The sequence below is a fragment of the Pollicipes pollicipes genome, unplaced genomic scaffold (genome assembly GCF_011947565.3).
Source record: "Pollicipes pollicipes isolate AB1234 unplaced genomic scaffold, Ppol_2.1 Scaffold_38;HRSCAF=43_pilon_pilon_pilon, whole genome shotgun sequence".
Classification (NCBI taxonomy): Eukaryota; Metazoa; Arthropoda; class Thecostraca; order Pollicipedomorpha; family Pollicipedidae; genus Pollicipes; species Pollicipes pollicipes.
In genome coordinates this window covers 189,938-205,608 of record NW_023596399.1, presented here as the reverse complement: position 1 = coordinate 205,608, position 15,671 = coordinate 189,938, and the positions used below count along the sequence as shown (strand labels likewise).

Sequence of the window (15,671 nt, the reverse complement as noted above, 5' to 3'; positions counted from 1 at the left end):
TGATGATATTTAAATACACATTTACATATATTGCATTAAGGATGGTCAAAATTTTTGGTAAGGTGAAACGATGGCGAATAATGTAAAACGCATGTGATAAAGGCAGCAGCAAAAAACAGATCGAAGACTAGAACTAACACAAAACATTGGCAGAAAATTGTTGACTTGATCGCATGTTCCCTGCAACGAGACAGCATATCCTTAGCTCTAATAGCTTAAAGTGCAAGAAACAAAAATAGCTGATGGTCACGTCGACGGAGAAACGTACTATGAGTATGTAGCCGTTTCATCTATTTATATTTTCAATCGTTGTTCAACTGGCAATATAAATATTTCCTTAATGGGGTACGTGACGTGCAGCCTTTGTAAAAATGTAATATCCTAATTTGATGTGAATTGATTCATATTAATACCACTGGTTTAAACATAAGACAGGATGCACAGAGGTAAGTCTTCAATGCGCCTCTAGCAAATTTTGGCAGTATTAGAGTAGATACCAAATGACGAAAACGACGCAAGACCGGCATCAGCATGCGCAACGATTTCCGGCGCGTCGCGACGGTATGGCGATGGAGAAGCGGTTGCGCTGTGTGTCGTAAGATTGATGTATATCTAACATTTCAGTGGACGGAGGGAACATAAAGTATGATTTAAGCCACCTGAGTTTAGCACGTTTTAAGGGCGTTACAGTGTTGAATATTGTCTCGAGTGCACGATCACCGGAAAAACACCAGTGTGAGTTGGAAACATTTTCCTAATTTCCGTGCTCTGTTGGTCTAAGTGGGCATGATCGTCATTGGGCAACCAGCAGGACTGAGAGAGCTTGGAATCGAATCAGGGGCATGATTATTTCAGCATTTTTCAGACACTTGTTTTCTGCCATGTTTAGGCTGATATTTGTGTAAGGTAACTCAAGCACAATCCATGCCCATGCCAGACTGCTAAACAGTTATGTCATTTCCAACAGAATTTCATGTGTCAGTTTTCATTTAGGTTTCATTTCATCAGTCAACAGAATTGCATGGTATGTACACCATAAAGGTGGATTACTGGAGCTTGGTTCAGTCACCATCAATTTTGCCACACAAATAATCTCTCTGGGCATTGTTATATTGCAAAGGGAATTTCAGATGTAGTGCTGTGAAAATAGTTTTGTATTCTGAATAATTCAGACATAAAGGGAATGTTTCACATTTGCAGATGTTGAAGCAAGCATCAGACATCATGAAACTAACTTACTTATAATTATTGGTGTACTTGTAAACACAAAAGACTGCTTTAGACAACATTATTTCTCTGTTTAGTACATATGTTCATTGATACATCATTGTTTGATTGAGCCATCATACCTTGCATAAAGTTGTTGATGAGTCAATTAATGGGCATCATATCTGGTGTCCAAAACACAAGATGTGAATGATTTGACCATTGTTTTGTTCTTGGCCCTGATCATGGCTTATGGAATGGTAGGATTTCAATCATTTTATTTTGATGTCATACCTACTAAGGTGTCCTTAAACTGCTCTCCCTGAAATAGTCCCACCATCTTCACAGATGTGGAGCTCAGAAATGAGAGGGATTTAGGTCTTAAGAAAGGCAGGTCTGTAGACTGAACCCAAAGATTTTCAAGATGGCTATTTTAGTTCATAATCTTATAGAAATGTGGAATGCTCCCTTTAAACACATTTTTGCTAGCCTGAGTTTGGTGTGTATGAGAGCAAAGTGTAGCAGAAGGATGACATGTAGGCATGCTGTGTAGTGGATACATTTTTTTACCTAAACTTCATGTGCATGTAGGTACAGTTTGATACATGAGGAAGGTGTAATACTGAGATCACTGTTTTAGTGAATGAACAGTGCATTCTTTGACCATACATGTATATCCTCCCAAATGGATGTTGGTTGCAAATCATCACTATGCACTGAAAAATGGAGTGTGGCTAGGCACTAGACTCCAAAATGCTCCAAATAGAGGCTGGCTACATATGAGACTTACACACCCTCCAAAACTCCTGGCCCACCCAGCCACTGCATTGCTCCAGCTTTATGCCATTGTGGTACCAATTTACATGGGCATTGCCTGCATACTTGCAAATACTGTTTCTTTTTCCAATTGGCAGATGCCTTTGCAAGCAGAATCACGGTAGTATATTATATATTGATACATTGTCTATTTCAAGCTTTACCTCTGTCTGGGAGCAAGAAGTGCAAAGTAAGCATTGACTACCTCAAATGAGCGTTACTCTGTGCACAACTTGGTATTGTCATGTGTTGGGGAAATGAAAAGGTGAAATTGCTAGCTGATGAATGAAATTTGCATGCAACATGTTTAATATGAATGCAATATGATAGATTTTTGTCAAGGGCAAACACCTGATAATGTGGTTCCAACATGGTTCAGCTTTAAACTGAAAGCCTTTGGTCTGGGAGGCCTGATCTCATTACACCAGGTCAAGGGGCAAAGTCATCAACTACCATGCTGCTGCATTGGAGAGCTGTTGCAGCCTGCTATGCAAGTCAACTTTCATGCCATAAGCTATGCAATGTTGGTGATCACAAAAAAATGACAGTTTGGCCCAGTGTTATTGATTATGGTTCTGATTTGATCATGAGCTGTCCTGCCCAGTTACATGGCCTTGGTTGTGTGGACTGGATCCCTGGTGTGGGTGGTGTTTGGGCCAGTTGTGCACACTCAGTACCCTCCAAGACTATAAGTGTGCATAAGCTGGGTGTGTACAATGATCCCCAATATTTTTGGGGGGATTTAGGCCTGGTGTACACCCAACTTCCATTTTGAAGAGTGCATAAGCCTGGTGTGTAATCACCCTCTGTTTAGGAAGCTATATGCTCAGCCTATTTTTTTTCTAGATCTGTGTACCTTATAAGTGAATGGTGGAACAGCAACTGTTACCAGATATTGCTGGTTAAGGCAGTCAGGTATCAAATCATGTGATACTTGATGGTGTCTGCAGTTTTTCATGTGTGTGGTATCACCTCAGGGTATTGCTTTCTGCAGTGTTTTATGTGTGTTATATGATAAGCAAAAATGTTGTTGGGCTCAGGGTATTGTCTTCCACAGCCTTTGATGTGTGTATGTGTGTGTGTGTGCATGCGTGCGTGCGTGCGTGCGTGCGTGCGTGCGTGCGTGCGTGCGTGTGTGTGTGTGTGCGTGTGTGTGTGTGCATGCTATAGAGTGGCAAGTGCTGGTGCTGAGCAATGTCCACAACATGATGTGACCTGCCTGTGTGAAACAGAGGGGCACAGAATGACTGCTGGCATCAGCCGGCAGGTCAACCACAGTCGCCATCAGCCAATTACAGAGCACTCCAAACACGACATAAGACGCCTCTGTTGCGACGTGAAACACAGGTGGTCTTGGTTACAATAATATATGCTGGGTAGCAGTATCAAAAGGGTGGTGTGGGACAGTCCCAAGGAATTTTGCCCATATGAACTTTTGCCTCTCCTTGTCCCAATAATGCAACTTCCTACATCGACTCACCCCAGCCTGGCCACCACTGCCACCACCACCATCACCATCGGCCCGACGCTGCCGCAGGCGGCGATGGAGGCGGTGGCGGCCGAGGAGTTCGTGCGCCGGCTACGCGGCCTCATCGAGCCGGACGCGCAGCTGCAGCGGGCCGGCCTCGCCTACCTGGACGGCCTCAAGGCGTCCGACGACGGCTGGCGGCTGTGCGTGGACGCGCTGCTCTCGCCGGCGCTCGACGCCGAGGAACACGTGCAGTTCTACTGCTTGCAGGCGGTGGAGCACTTCGTCAAGACGCGCTACCCGGCCGAGGCCGACGGCGCGGCGCCCGCCGTGCGGCTCTTCATCAGCGGCTGGGTGCAGCGCCAGGTGTGTGGCAGCGGGGAAGGGCGGGGTGCTGGGGTCGCAGACCTCGGCCGCTGCTTGTGATCAGCACTGCTGGGGTTGGCTTGGTCTCTTGCGGGACGCGAGCCGCGGCTGCCTTTATAGGGTGCGTGTCTGGTGGTCCTGCGCGCATTGTTGTCCTGCTGATCTTCATGTCGTGGGGATTACACCTCGGCCGCGTGATGTGCTGGCTCTCGCTGTTCGCCGCCGTGAGCCAGCTCGCGGCCGTAGCCGGCTGCCAACGTCAGCACTCGCCATTGACCGCGGCACGCCGTCCTTCGCAGTGCAAACTGGGAGCCGCCGGCGCCAAGACGTACCTGCGCAACAAGGCTGCGCAGGTGTTCGCGCTGATCTTCGTCGCCGACTTCCCGGACCGCTGGCCGACCTTCCTGCTGGACCTGATGGGCATGGCCGCGCTGGGCCCGCCCGCCGTCGACATGTACCTGCGCACTCTGCTGCAGATCGACCAGGAGGTACGCGCCCCACCCGTGTCGGCGTCCGAGGGGACGTGGGTCGGCTCCCGCAGCCTCGCACGGCTCAGGCGCGAAGGATCCGGGAGGTTGTACGTCGGGTGGTGCGTGTGTAGGCGCACGAGTGGGCGGCCTGCCCAAATGCCAGCGATTTGTATATTGTGCGTCGCAGCACGTGCGCGGTTCCCCCGCCATTCAGCTGCAGTGGGATTCTTTCAGCGTAGTTCCATGAGGTGAACGACGACCCTGTTCGCTGGTGATCATCGCCAAAGAAGTATGCGCACCATGAACCGCTTGATTTACTGACATGTTCAAAAATGGTTTGTATATTGTTTTCGTTATGATCATTATGGTTTAAAAGTAAACATATGGAGTACATATGGAGTAAAAATAACCTTTCCAGTGCGATAGCGGGCTTGGCGCGGTTCAAAGTTCCGAAGGCTCCTAGCTTGCTTTTATGAGACGAAACTTGCTGGATGGGTTCGTCCTGCCGCATCGCAAATTCGGCGTTGCGGGGGCGTTGAGGACAAGCAATACCCAGCCTCAATGTCAGTTCTAGATAAACGCCTCGAGGCCGTTTTTGTCTTCATTAAGGTCGTCGACACCATTAATCGCCTTTTCGGCCCTGGCATCAGGCGAACCGTCTCGGAGATGTACCGTGACCAGTCTCCGCTGTCCTCACCCCTCCCCCCCCCCCCCCCCGCAGATCGTGGACCGGGACGTGGTGCACTCTGAGCAGGAGGCGCGCCGCAACACGCGCATCCGCGACGCCATGCGCGAGAAGTGCGTGCTGCAGCTGGTGGAGTCATGGCACGGCACGCTGCAGTCGTACGCCACCACGCAGCCCCATCTCGTCTGCATGTGCCTCGAGGTGGTCGGCAAGTTCGTCTCCTGGATCGACATCGGCCTGGTGGGTGGGGAATTCGAGCGCCGGGGTCGGGTCGAGCGTGTGTGAACTCCGTGCAACGTTAGCCGCGCGTGTCAAGTTCGAGATCTGAGCCTTGGTTAGATATTGGTTCGGAATTTGAGTGCCTATGTTTGGTGTGTGGTATGTTGGTAACAAACCCGTTATGGGAGGGCGTGGTGGTCGCCAGAATGTCTGATGGCCACCGCCGTGACAAATGCAGAATATCCTGCAGCGGGCAGTCCGCGACGCGAAGGTCGTTTTAACCCCCGTGCTGGCGCCATGCCGCGCTCCGCAAGGTGTTGCCTGTTTGCCACGCTGTAGCAGCCAGGCCAGGTGTACCCGTACACAGATTGCGTGACCGTCCAGAATCCGTCAGGGCGCCCTCTTGTGCCCTCCTCGGCCCCCGGGAGCATGTCGGGATTCAATCGTGTCCTTTCACGTCATTTCTCGTGCGATCCGCGCTGTATGTGCGCCGCGCGTCGGCAGGTGGCCAACGAGCGCTTCGTCGCCGTGCTGGTGACGCTGCTGGGGCTGGTGGACGTGCGGGAGGCGGCCGCCGACTGTCTGCATGACATCACGCACAAGGGCATGGAGCCCGTGCCCAAGGTGCAGCTGGTCGAGTCGCTGTTCGCCGTACTGCAGCAGGCGGCCGTGTTCCAGCTGCTGGAGCGCGTCAACGATCAGGTGAGGTGGACGGGGCTGGACGCCGCTCGTGCCGGGGATGGACGCGCACGAGCCGGCACGAGTTCAGTGCATGCATGGGTTCGACTTAGCCCGCGACTGGGTGAACTCTGAAGTGGCGTGCAATAAGGCGGATGTTGTATGGTTCACACTGTGTTGTGTTTGCTCGAGTACATGGTGACTAACTCGGTAATTGCCTGTGGAGGGATCATGCGCGTTCGTGCGACGGTCGCGCTTTACGTCTACGACATCGCTGCGTCGGTCGCTGCGCCTGCTGAGAGGTATGCTTCGGACACTCGTGCGCGCGCAACCAGCTGTCTGTCGTCGCCCGTCTGGAGCACCGCACGTGTCCGCTTCGCAGACGCCGGCCGAGGACGTCGACTATCTCTGCAAGCTGGGCAAGGTACTGAACGGCATGGGCATCGAGCTGGTGCTCTGCTACCACAAGCTGGCCAAGGCGGCGGCGGCGGCGCCCGGGTCTGGCGCGCTGGCCGCCACCGAGGCGGCCATCGGTGCCAAGGTGCAGCACATGCTGGCCTTCCTCAAGTGCGACTACGACGACCCTTCGCGCAGCGTCATCGACTTCGCCCGCGACTACGTGCAGGTGCGGCGTTCGTGTGGTCTTATGTGGCGCTCAGGTGGTCTTATGTTGCGCTCAGGTGGTCGTAGGTGGCGCTCAGGTGGTCTAATGTGGCGCTGAGGCGGGCTTACGTGGCGTTCGGGTGGTCTTATGCGGCGCTCGGGTGGTCGTAGGTGGCGCTCAGGTGGTCTTATGTGGCGCCGAGGCGGGCTTACGTGGCGTTCGGGTGGTCTTATGCGGCGCTTGGGTGGTCTTACGCGGCGCTCGGGCGGTCTCGTGCGGTGGTTGTTGGCGCGCGGTGACGTGGGTGCTTTTCCGTGCTACAATGCCGGCGGTACTGGAAGTAGTCGGACACCTTTTTGGGCTTCGCCTTGAGGTGGATGGTTGTGTGCGTGCATGAATGTCCTTTTTTGAATTTCGTACCTCGTGGCTGACGGGTTTTCCACGTCAGACTCGTAAATAGCTGCACTGCTTGACTTTGTGTGAAGGTGGGATGGAAGGGAAATGTTCCACATAAATGTTATAACACGTTGCAGGATTAAGACATCGTTGAAAGGACTACCCAAGCATTCCAAGAATATGCACGTGTAGGAAGAGCGTAAAGCCTGTCTTGACAATCTGATGTAGTGACCATGTTCCCCGTTGCTGACGATTGACCCCGTTCGCAGTTGTTGAAGACGAAGCCGATGCTGTCTGAGGCCGAGACGGGCCACGTCCGTGACATGGTCTACGTCATCATCCACAAGCTCAAGTACGACGATGACTACGACTTCCAGGCCATGGGCGAGGATGAGGCCATGTTCCAGGAGTACAGGTACGGACTGCGGGTCAGATGAGGACGATGGCGGGGCCATGCTCTAGGAGTACATGTACGGACTGCGGGCCAGATGAGAACCAGGACAGGATCAAGGCTCGGCCCATGAGATGAGGGCACTCAGCTTAATCGAACTCGGACCTAAGGAAAATCAGACATGGAGCTCCACATTGCCTGACATAACAACGCGACCGATATGCTACTGATGGTGGAGGCGGGAGTGGCATCGCGTGACGTCACGCGACGGTACCTCTGGGCGTCCTCAGGAAGCGGCTGAAGGTGCTGTACGACAACCTGGCGGCCGTGGACCGGGACCTGGTGCTGCACATCACGCAGCAGTTCATCTGCTCCACGCTCGACTGCTGGAAGTCGCTGCCCATGCGGGACGTGGAGGCCGCCATCACCATGCTGTACATGCTGGGCGAGGCGCTGCCGCCCGCCTCCGCTGGCAACTTCTTCTCCGACGAGCCGGTGCGTGGTGCTGCCCATATGAACAGTGGGCTGCCCGGATTATGGCATGCCTGTGACGGCTGATGAAGCTTTCTTTTGAACTGCGACCCCTTCCACTCTCTCAAACGTGGATCAGTCATGCTGCCTCGGCGGATGCCGCCAGCTTAGCATGGTCGGAGATCCTCGTTAACAGAGAACCCAGTGCAGTCTCGTCACGTGCCGGAATGGTCGTCCAGTCCTGTTGGCATGGCAGCCGGCTGACGCCCCCCCGGCGCTGTTGCAGGCGAAGGTGACGCTGCTGCAGACGATGATGCGCCGCCTGGTGACCTCAGACGTCGTCTCGTACCCGCACCACATCGTGCCGTTTCAGTACTTCGAGACGGTCTCCCGCTACGAGAAGTTCTTCACCGTGGAGGCGGCCCTCCTGCCGCAGGTGGGCCGCCGTTTGAAACGAACGTGCAGCCGAGCACTGACGCGGCACGTGGCGGTGCGCGCGACTGTCAGTAACCTGCGCCTCACAGCGCTGTTGAACTATACTGTTACACTTAAGCGGTTTGCAGTGTAAAGTAGGCGTAGCGTCCGCCGCACGAGTTGCTGGTGTTCTGTTGCTTGCGCCGTGTCCACCGTTAGAGATACGTAGCGCGTGAGATGTGAACCTATGTATTGGGAGTCCACTGCGCTGTTGAGCTCTATTTCGACAGCTCCGACGTTTCCTAGGCCTGCTTACGAACGAACCGTGGACTGTACACTAACCGTCCTGTGTTGTCTGCTGATGACTGGTGATTGGTGTCCTGAGTGTTCTGATGGTGACTGGTGAGTGGTGTCCTGAGTGTCCTGATGGTGACTGATGGCCTGACTGGTTCCCTGGCTGGCAGGTGTTGACTGCCTTCCTGGACGAGCGGGGGATGAACCACCCCAACGAGCGCAACAGGGCGCGCGCTGTCTACCTCTTCTCGCGTTTCATCAAATGTCTCAAGTAAGCAGGTTTTGGTATGGCATCTGTAGAGGCAGCTGTGAAAGCCGTCTGTTGCGATGGGCTTAGTGTATGCGATGGATGTTGTCCTTTTATTTGCGAGATTCGTTTTATTTTTGGAGAAGGTCCATAAGGAATAAGACGTATAATGTTTGTGAAGTTACCGAAGAAAGTTTTGAAGGATCGTCAATCTTAAGTGTGTAAGCAAGGATGTTGCTGCCATAAGTGTGTAATAAAAACAGCAGCCAATACCTGAGTGAATGCTGCTCGGGTAGTTGCAGGGATCTATCGAGGTGATTCACTGTTCATGCCGGGTGCTGACGCGCCTGGCATCAGTTCTGAAGTTTGCCGCGTGCTGAGCTCGGCTGTGTCCTCGTCAGGGTGCAGATGGGCCCGTTCACGGACACCATCCTGGGTCAGATCAAGAACCTGCTCTCGCTGGACCCGTCCGACGCCACGCTGCTCAACCGCGAGGACCAGCTGTACCTCTTCGAAACCGTCGCCGTCCTCATCATCTCGGCGGCGTCGGACAATAAGGTACGTGCTCGGGGTCCGTACTGTACCTCTTCGAAACCGTCGCCGTCCTCATCATCTCGGCGGCGTCGGACAACATGGTGCGTGCTCGGCGTCCGTACTGTACCTCTTCGAAACCGTCGCCGTCCTCACCATCTCGGCGGCGTCGGACAACAACGTACGTGCTTGGCATCGCTCCGTGCACGTGGTGTAGAGGTGTTCGGTGAATGGTGCGCCTTAAAGTGCTCGTGGGGTTTTGGTTAGTCAGATTAGATCTTGCGGCGAAAATGATGATCTTTTGGCGAGTTCTTTTGGGTTGATGTGTTTTTCTTTGTCATCGGGTGCTTCATGTTTGCGGGAACATTTTAACAGTGTTCGGTGTCATTAAAATTCCGCATTGGGAGCTCATTTCAACTATTTTAATCATGCCAGTGGTATTAGCTGCTTTGGGGATCATGGCTGGCTGGTTTGAATATTGAACCATCTCGTGTCAGCACGTGACGGGGCGCAAGTGTTCCATTCCTCACCTCGGGCAGTTATGCGACGCTCGGCCTTTTCTCGCTGCGTGACGCCCAATGCTTCCACCCGGCGCCACCTCGCCACCTGGTGACCCCTGCCCGTGTCCACCTCGGCAGCACAAGTGCGAGCAGCTGCAGCAGCTGCTGGGCCCGGTGGTGGGCCAGGTGGGCACGCTGTCGGCGCAGCTGGAGTCGGCGCCCGAGGGCTCGCCGCTGGCCGAGCGGCTGCAGCGGCAGGCGCGCCACGCCGTCGGCGTCACCGCCCGCACCACCAAGGCTTTCTCGGCCGGCCAGACGATGCGGCTGGTCGGCTGCGTCCAGCTCTACCTGGAGGCGCTGCAGATCTTCCTCAACACACTGCAGGTGGGTCGCGCGCGACGACGGGGCTGAAGCGATCCGGGCACGTGCGCCGCCGCGGGGTGGTTTATGGCCAAACTAGCCTCTCGGTTTCGTGTGCTGATGTTGGCGTGCGCTGGTGGCATCGCTCCAGGGGTGAAGGAACGTGCTATGGAGTGGACGGGTCAACTCCGTCTTTAGTTAAGTTCTTCCCACGCATCCTCACAGCGTCAACGATAAGCTATCTGAAGATGCGGTCGGGCGTTGGTCCGCCCTGTGTTTCACTGCTCCATCTCGATGTGACCCAGGTGCCTGACCGTCTGACCGGCGTGCGCCGTGCACCGCCGCAGGGCCCGCGCCAGTACCCGCTGCTGCAGTCGGGCGTGATCCAGCTGCTGCACCGGCTGGTGGTGTGCCTGGAGGAGGAGGTGCTGCCCTACATCCCGGCCGCCTCCGAGGCGCTGCTGCGCTCCGCTGACGTGCGAAAGGTGCAGGAGTACCTGCCGCTCATCAACCAGGTGGTCGCCAAGTACAAGGTGCGCTGGAGGGTCTCCGGACGTGGGTGGGGGAGGGCGCCGACCGGACTCGCCCGCTGTTTGTCTTGCTGGGGCGCTGGAGGGTCTCTGGATGTGGGTGGGAGGAGGAAGCCGGCCTGACTCGCTCGCTGTTTGTCTTGCTGGGGCGCTGGAGGGTCTCTGGATGTGGGTGGGAGGGGGAAGCCGGCCGGGTTCGCCCGCTGTTTGTCTTGCTGTCGCGCGGGAGGGTCTCTGGATGGGGGTGGGAGGAGGGAGCTGGCCGGATTTGCCCGCTGTTTTTCGCGCTGGGCCGATCGTCAGACCGCTTTGGGTAATAGGAAGGCGCATGTCGGCACGTACCAGTAAACGTTACGCAGCCATCTACGAACACAGTCTTGACTGCTGTCAGCGGGGTTTCTCCCACTTCAACGATGGGCTAGGCTGGCTGGTTTCTAGTTCAGATATTTGCATTGAAATAACGTTGCGCCGGGATTGTTACCGCAGTCTCGTGATGAAGCAAACAACCGCCATTATTGTTGTTTTTTTTGCACTTGTACCGGGTTTCTTTCAGCTATAATTTGCCCTGTGATCGTATAATGTTCTCCGCTAATTCCCCATATATGTGCCAGTTTTCGTATTTACTTGCTTCGTTGTTCCTTTATGGACCTGCGGACGCTTGCCACGATAACGCGGATGTCTTAGAAGTTATGTGACGTGACCAAATGTGACCAACTGCATGCATCAAAGAATAATTGGGGTACGAACATTGCTATGCGCTAACATCGGCAATGCACGTTTTTGCATTTAGGAGAATCTGCATTGTAAATACATGTCACGAGTAACCAGACATGTAACCTCCTGCAGTGAATGTGTTATGGCTTGCATTAACGTCTCATAATCGCCATTGCCATACGTGCTAACACTAAACGCATAAACACGCACTTAACTGCGCTCCAAAAGTGCGAGGAGCTTGGCCGAGATGCGCTTGCACGGCACGCCAGCAGCCGGTGTTCGGCCGGCCGCGGCCGAACCGCGGCGCGGGCGGCGCGCGCGAGCAGGTGCGACACGCTGAGTGTAGCTGTCGTGGCTGTTTCAGAAGGAAGTGATCCCGTTCGTGACGCGCGCCTTCATGCCCATCGTGGAGACGATCTTCGCCGGACTGCGCCAACCCATCGACGACGACGACGAGGTGGTGAGTACGGCGCCGCGGCGAGCTCGATGGGGGGGGGGGGGGGGGGGCGGACAGGGACGAGCACGGAGTACAGCTTCTCGTCGGAGCGAGATGGTGGCCTTGGTGGTGTTCTGAGTCCCACAGAGTTCTCGCACCCTGATGCGGTCCGCCAGATGAAGTGTCCCGAACGCGGGTTTGCCTATCTGACATCTACCCGAGTGGGGGCACCGGCATACTTGTTGGGAGAGCCGGGTAATGCAGTCTGGGCATTGTTATACAGACCGTGTCACAAGGAGTGCCTTCATTGCTCAGATAGTGTCACGATGAGCGCACGAAGTGAATGGGGGCGGCTTTATCACCCCGCGCGTGCTTCTGGTGTCGGCGGCAGGCGCGGCGAGACCGGCAGACGCTGCAGCGTTGCTACTACCTCTTCCTGGCGTCGCTCGTTTCCAACAACGTGCTGGAGGTGCTGGCGCAGCAGCAGCCGCAGCACCTGCACGCCGTGCTCCTGTCCGTGGTGCAGGGTGCTGTCGAGCTGCCTGACCCCGTGGTAAGTGGCTGACCTCAAGGCGGAGGTCTGTGTATGGTGCGGTTCAGGCTGTGGCCTCGAGGTGCCTTACATGGACTGGTGGTTAGCGCGGGTTGGGTGGTGGTCGTGTCCTCATGTGATACGCCGTGGTGATCATGCCTCAAGCACATCGAAAGCGTTTAGTGTTTTTGGCTTCTTCTTCTTCTTCTTCTTCGGCATCTTCTTGCCGCTTGTGCGGGCCTTCACTGCTTCTTTTATTGAGATCTAAGTATTGTTTAGGCATCTTTATGCTGTGTGCGTGTCTGCTGCCTTCTAGACTGGGCTCGTCACGAGAGCCCTGGGCAGCAATTGCGATCAGGTTAGCGTACAACGCTACCGACGAGCGCCTCTGAAGCTTGCTCTTGTCAGATGGCGCTCATGGTCCTGTCCCGTACGCAGCAGCCCACTTCCATAGCCATCCCCGTCTGCTGACCGGCGCGCGGCGTCGCGGCCCGCAGGCGCAGCGCTCGTGCTTCACCATCCTCCGGCGCGTGACGGAGGCGTGGGGCCGCGAGGGACCGGCCGACTTCGCCGCCTTCCTGTACGAGCACGTGGTGCCGGCCTGCTTCCGCGCGCCACTCAGCAGCACGTTCGACCTGTCCGACGCGCAGACCATGCAGGCCCTGCACGAGTCGGCCCTCTGCCTGCGCACCGTCTACGAGCAGCGGGTGAGCGCCGGGCGACCGACGGCCGGCCGGGGGACGGCGAGGAAGGTGCGGGGGGGGGGGAGCGGTGAAAGGTGCGGGCACAAGGCTGGTGAGAGCATGAAGTCGATGGGATTGTCGTTGAGGAGAGGGAGAGCGTTGTGCCGGGTACAGATGATTGGGATCGCGTGTCGGTGTTGCGAACGTCAGGGACGGTTTTCTCGAACTTCTATGACCAGCCCCTACTTTAATGAGCCATGAAAAAAGGTTCATGATGAGATTAGATGCGTAGGATTAGAGTGCAACATTTACCGGGTGTATCATATTTAATCTGCTCTCAGCAATCGCCGAAGACCTCAATGGTGGTTGCATGGAACGTTCACCATGTCCTAATGTCACCTGGTCCGTGAGCTGAGCCTGCTGTGCGCTGCTGTCAGCCGTGTGTGCGCTCTGTCTGTGTTGCGACCGCCGGTGCGCCGCGCCGGTCACGACAGCGTGAGCGCCGCCGCCAGGGCGAGGAGCTGGTCAGCTACCTGCAGAGCCGGTACATGCCCACGCTGGACCTGGAGCCGGACGTGATCCAGCGCTTCTGCCAGGCGCTCCGCTCCGACAGCAAGATATTCCGCAACTACACCAAGGTAGGCGGCCTCGCGGCCTCTCTCGGACGCCCCGCCGCGCCGCGACAAGCTGGATGTGTTCTTAGACGGTATCCGCATCCGTCTCTCTTATCCTCTATTTCGCTTCATACGGGATCCTCGCGACACCCCGCTTGCCCGGGGCAGGCTGCATGCGTCAGCCACGAGTGGGCCGAGAGCACCGCGGGAGGGGGGACCCCGACCGGGTACCCAGCGCGCATGCGCTAGTTTAAGCTCGGTGGTTGGCCCCCCAGGCGCATGCTAGTCTGTCCCGCCGTTAACCATTTTCCTTCCTCCCATAGCCCTGAAATGATCAGTTCTGGTCGAAAGGGCTCTAATCCAAAAAACAATGGACGTGTTCTGATGGGAGGCGACGACTGCTTGAGTGGGATCACTGGTGGTTTTTGGTTGTGAGGGCACGTCAACTGTATTGGTGATTTGCGTCGAATGGAAACGTGCTGTCGTCTAACCGAACGCTGTGGGATGACGGAAAAATAATCACGAGGTGCTGACAACGTTAATATCGTGTGCTCTGGGTCTGAGGTGCCAACATATTTATTGCTTTCATCTCTTCAACACGTCTTCCGTATGCTTCGCTGATTATCTGACAGGCCCTGCTTGCCATCTGCCCGTGGTGTCCTTGCCAGAGGCTGAACAGCCAGGACACCGTTCTCATGACCCGTACAGTTCCGTAACGCCACTTTTTCTGTTTCCTTTGCAGATGTTTTTCCGCCAGGCGCGTTCGTGACCTGCGCTGGCGTCGGCGGCCGGGCCTAGTCAGTGTCTTTGAATGCTCCAGCCGACGCGGGCGGGCACCGCAGGACCCTCAGCGCTGACGGCCGTGATGGCTAGTTGGCCAGGTGGCATCACTGAAACTCAATCGACGCGTTGCGACGCTTAAAGCGTGGGAACATATCGCCACGCCTGCGTGCGAGCGCGTGCGTCCGTGCCGTTTGCGTGCGGTGTAAGCGCGTGGAGGCGGCCTGCCGCTCGGTGGATGCGTCCACCTTGTCTGCTCTTGCGGGGCCATGAGTGCCCGGGACGGTGTTTCTGTGATACGCACCACCGCTTGCGGAGGTGCGGGCTGCGCCAGCGACAATGCGCCGGCGGTGTCTGCCGCGCGGGGGTGGCTTTCTCGTGGTCGTGCTCACGTGTTATTGTGGTATTTTGTAAGAATTCCTCGCAACTTGTTCCGATTATTTCGAGTATCGCATTGCACTGGATGTGACAGTCCCCCCTCACGAATGATCCAAAGTACCCCGATGGCTGGTGCGACCCGAGTTTGTCAGCCTCGCGGTGTTGCGTCGACGTGTTCGTTGATTAGCCGGGGGGCAACGATCGCGGGGTGCCTGGCCAGCGCCGGCGGCTGTGCAATGTTCCGGTGAGGCCGTCTGGTGGCGGCGCCCCGCCTCAACCTCGCCCCGGACCCTCCGTCGGCTCCCGCCCGTCGGGTCATGTGGTCGCCGCCGAGTCGTCGGATCGCTCGTCTCCCGTGCCGGGCGGCCGAGTCCGCCATCAGAGGTCTCCCGTGCCGGGCGGCCGAGTCCGCCGTCAGAGGCCTGCCGTGGCTGGTCGCCGTGCTTGTAGCATACTGTTCCGTTGATTCATTTATCACCAGTGGTGCCTTGTGTTTGTGCTCTCGCAACCATACATGTACTTTGGCAGTTTCAGGGCTCAATAGTATGCTGTTGGACAAGAACTTCCTCGCGCCAGGTCGGGCTGTCGTACATTGCGAACTGAAGTTCTGCCGGCTTGTTTAAGCTCGCGGTCCTTATATTTTGTGAGTGGCGATCGTCAGTGGCTATTTCTGTAACATTTGACTTGCCTTTCTTAACGACGAGGTGTGCCGCTTACTTTGCATCCGTGTAAAGGGAAGGTTTCGTAGTGCTCAGACATTTGGGGTTGGCCGCAAGCGATTATGCGATTTGTATCTTGTTGCGAACGAGGTGTGGTTGCTTTGTGTGTGCGTATTTATCGAATACGGATGGATTTGGGAGTTACGAGCTGTTTATAATGAAGCTAATG

At 55.8% G+C, this 15,671-nt stretch overlaps 1 protein-coding gene across 1 annotated transcript; it reads left to right on the top strand.

Annotated features, from left to right (window-relative positions):
- Nucleotides 1–585: 585 nt before the first annotated feature.
- On the top strand, nt 586–15,016 carry LOC119093046 (exportin-T). Its single transcript, XM_037215938.1, has 19 exons — nt 586–735; nt 3,560–3,856; nt 4,156–4,344; nt 5,048–5,251; nt 5,735–5,932; nt 6,291–6,533; nt 7,178–7,323; nt 7,590–7,794; nt 8,057–8,206; nt 8,649–8,749; nt 9,127–9,283; nt 9,895–9,942; nt 10,054–10,140; nt 10,464–10,649; nt 11,725–11,817; nt 12,188–12,349; nt 12,826–13,035; nt 13,524–13,649; nt 14,368–15,016. The coding sequence occupies exons 2-19, from the start codon at nt 3,566–3,568 to the stop codon at nt 14,392–14,394; spliced, it is 2,823 nt and encodes a 940-aa protein (XP_037071833.1). The 5' UTR covers nt 586–735; nt 3,560–3,565; the 3' UTR covers nt 14,395–15,016.
- Nucleotides 15,017–15,671: the final 655 nt, after the last annotated feature.

What these genes read in the sequence shown, in the direction of transcription:
- LOC119093046 (XM_037215938.1), top strand. Translation starts at nt 3,566, where the DNA reads ATGGAGGCGGTGGCGGCCGAGGAGTTCGTGCGCCGGCTACGCGGCCTC. An exon ending in TGCTGCAGATCGACCAGGAG is followed by an intron (nt 4,345 to 5,047) that starts GTACGCGCCCCA and finishes CCCCCCCCGCAG; the next exon opens with ATCGTGGACCGGGACGTGGT. An exon ending in CCATCGACGACGACGACGAG is followed by an intron (nt 11,818 to 12,187) that starts GTGGTGAGTACG and finishes TGTCGGCGGCAG; the next exon opens with GCGCGGCGAGACCGGCAGAC.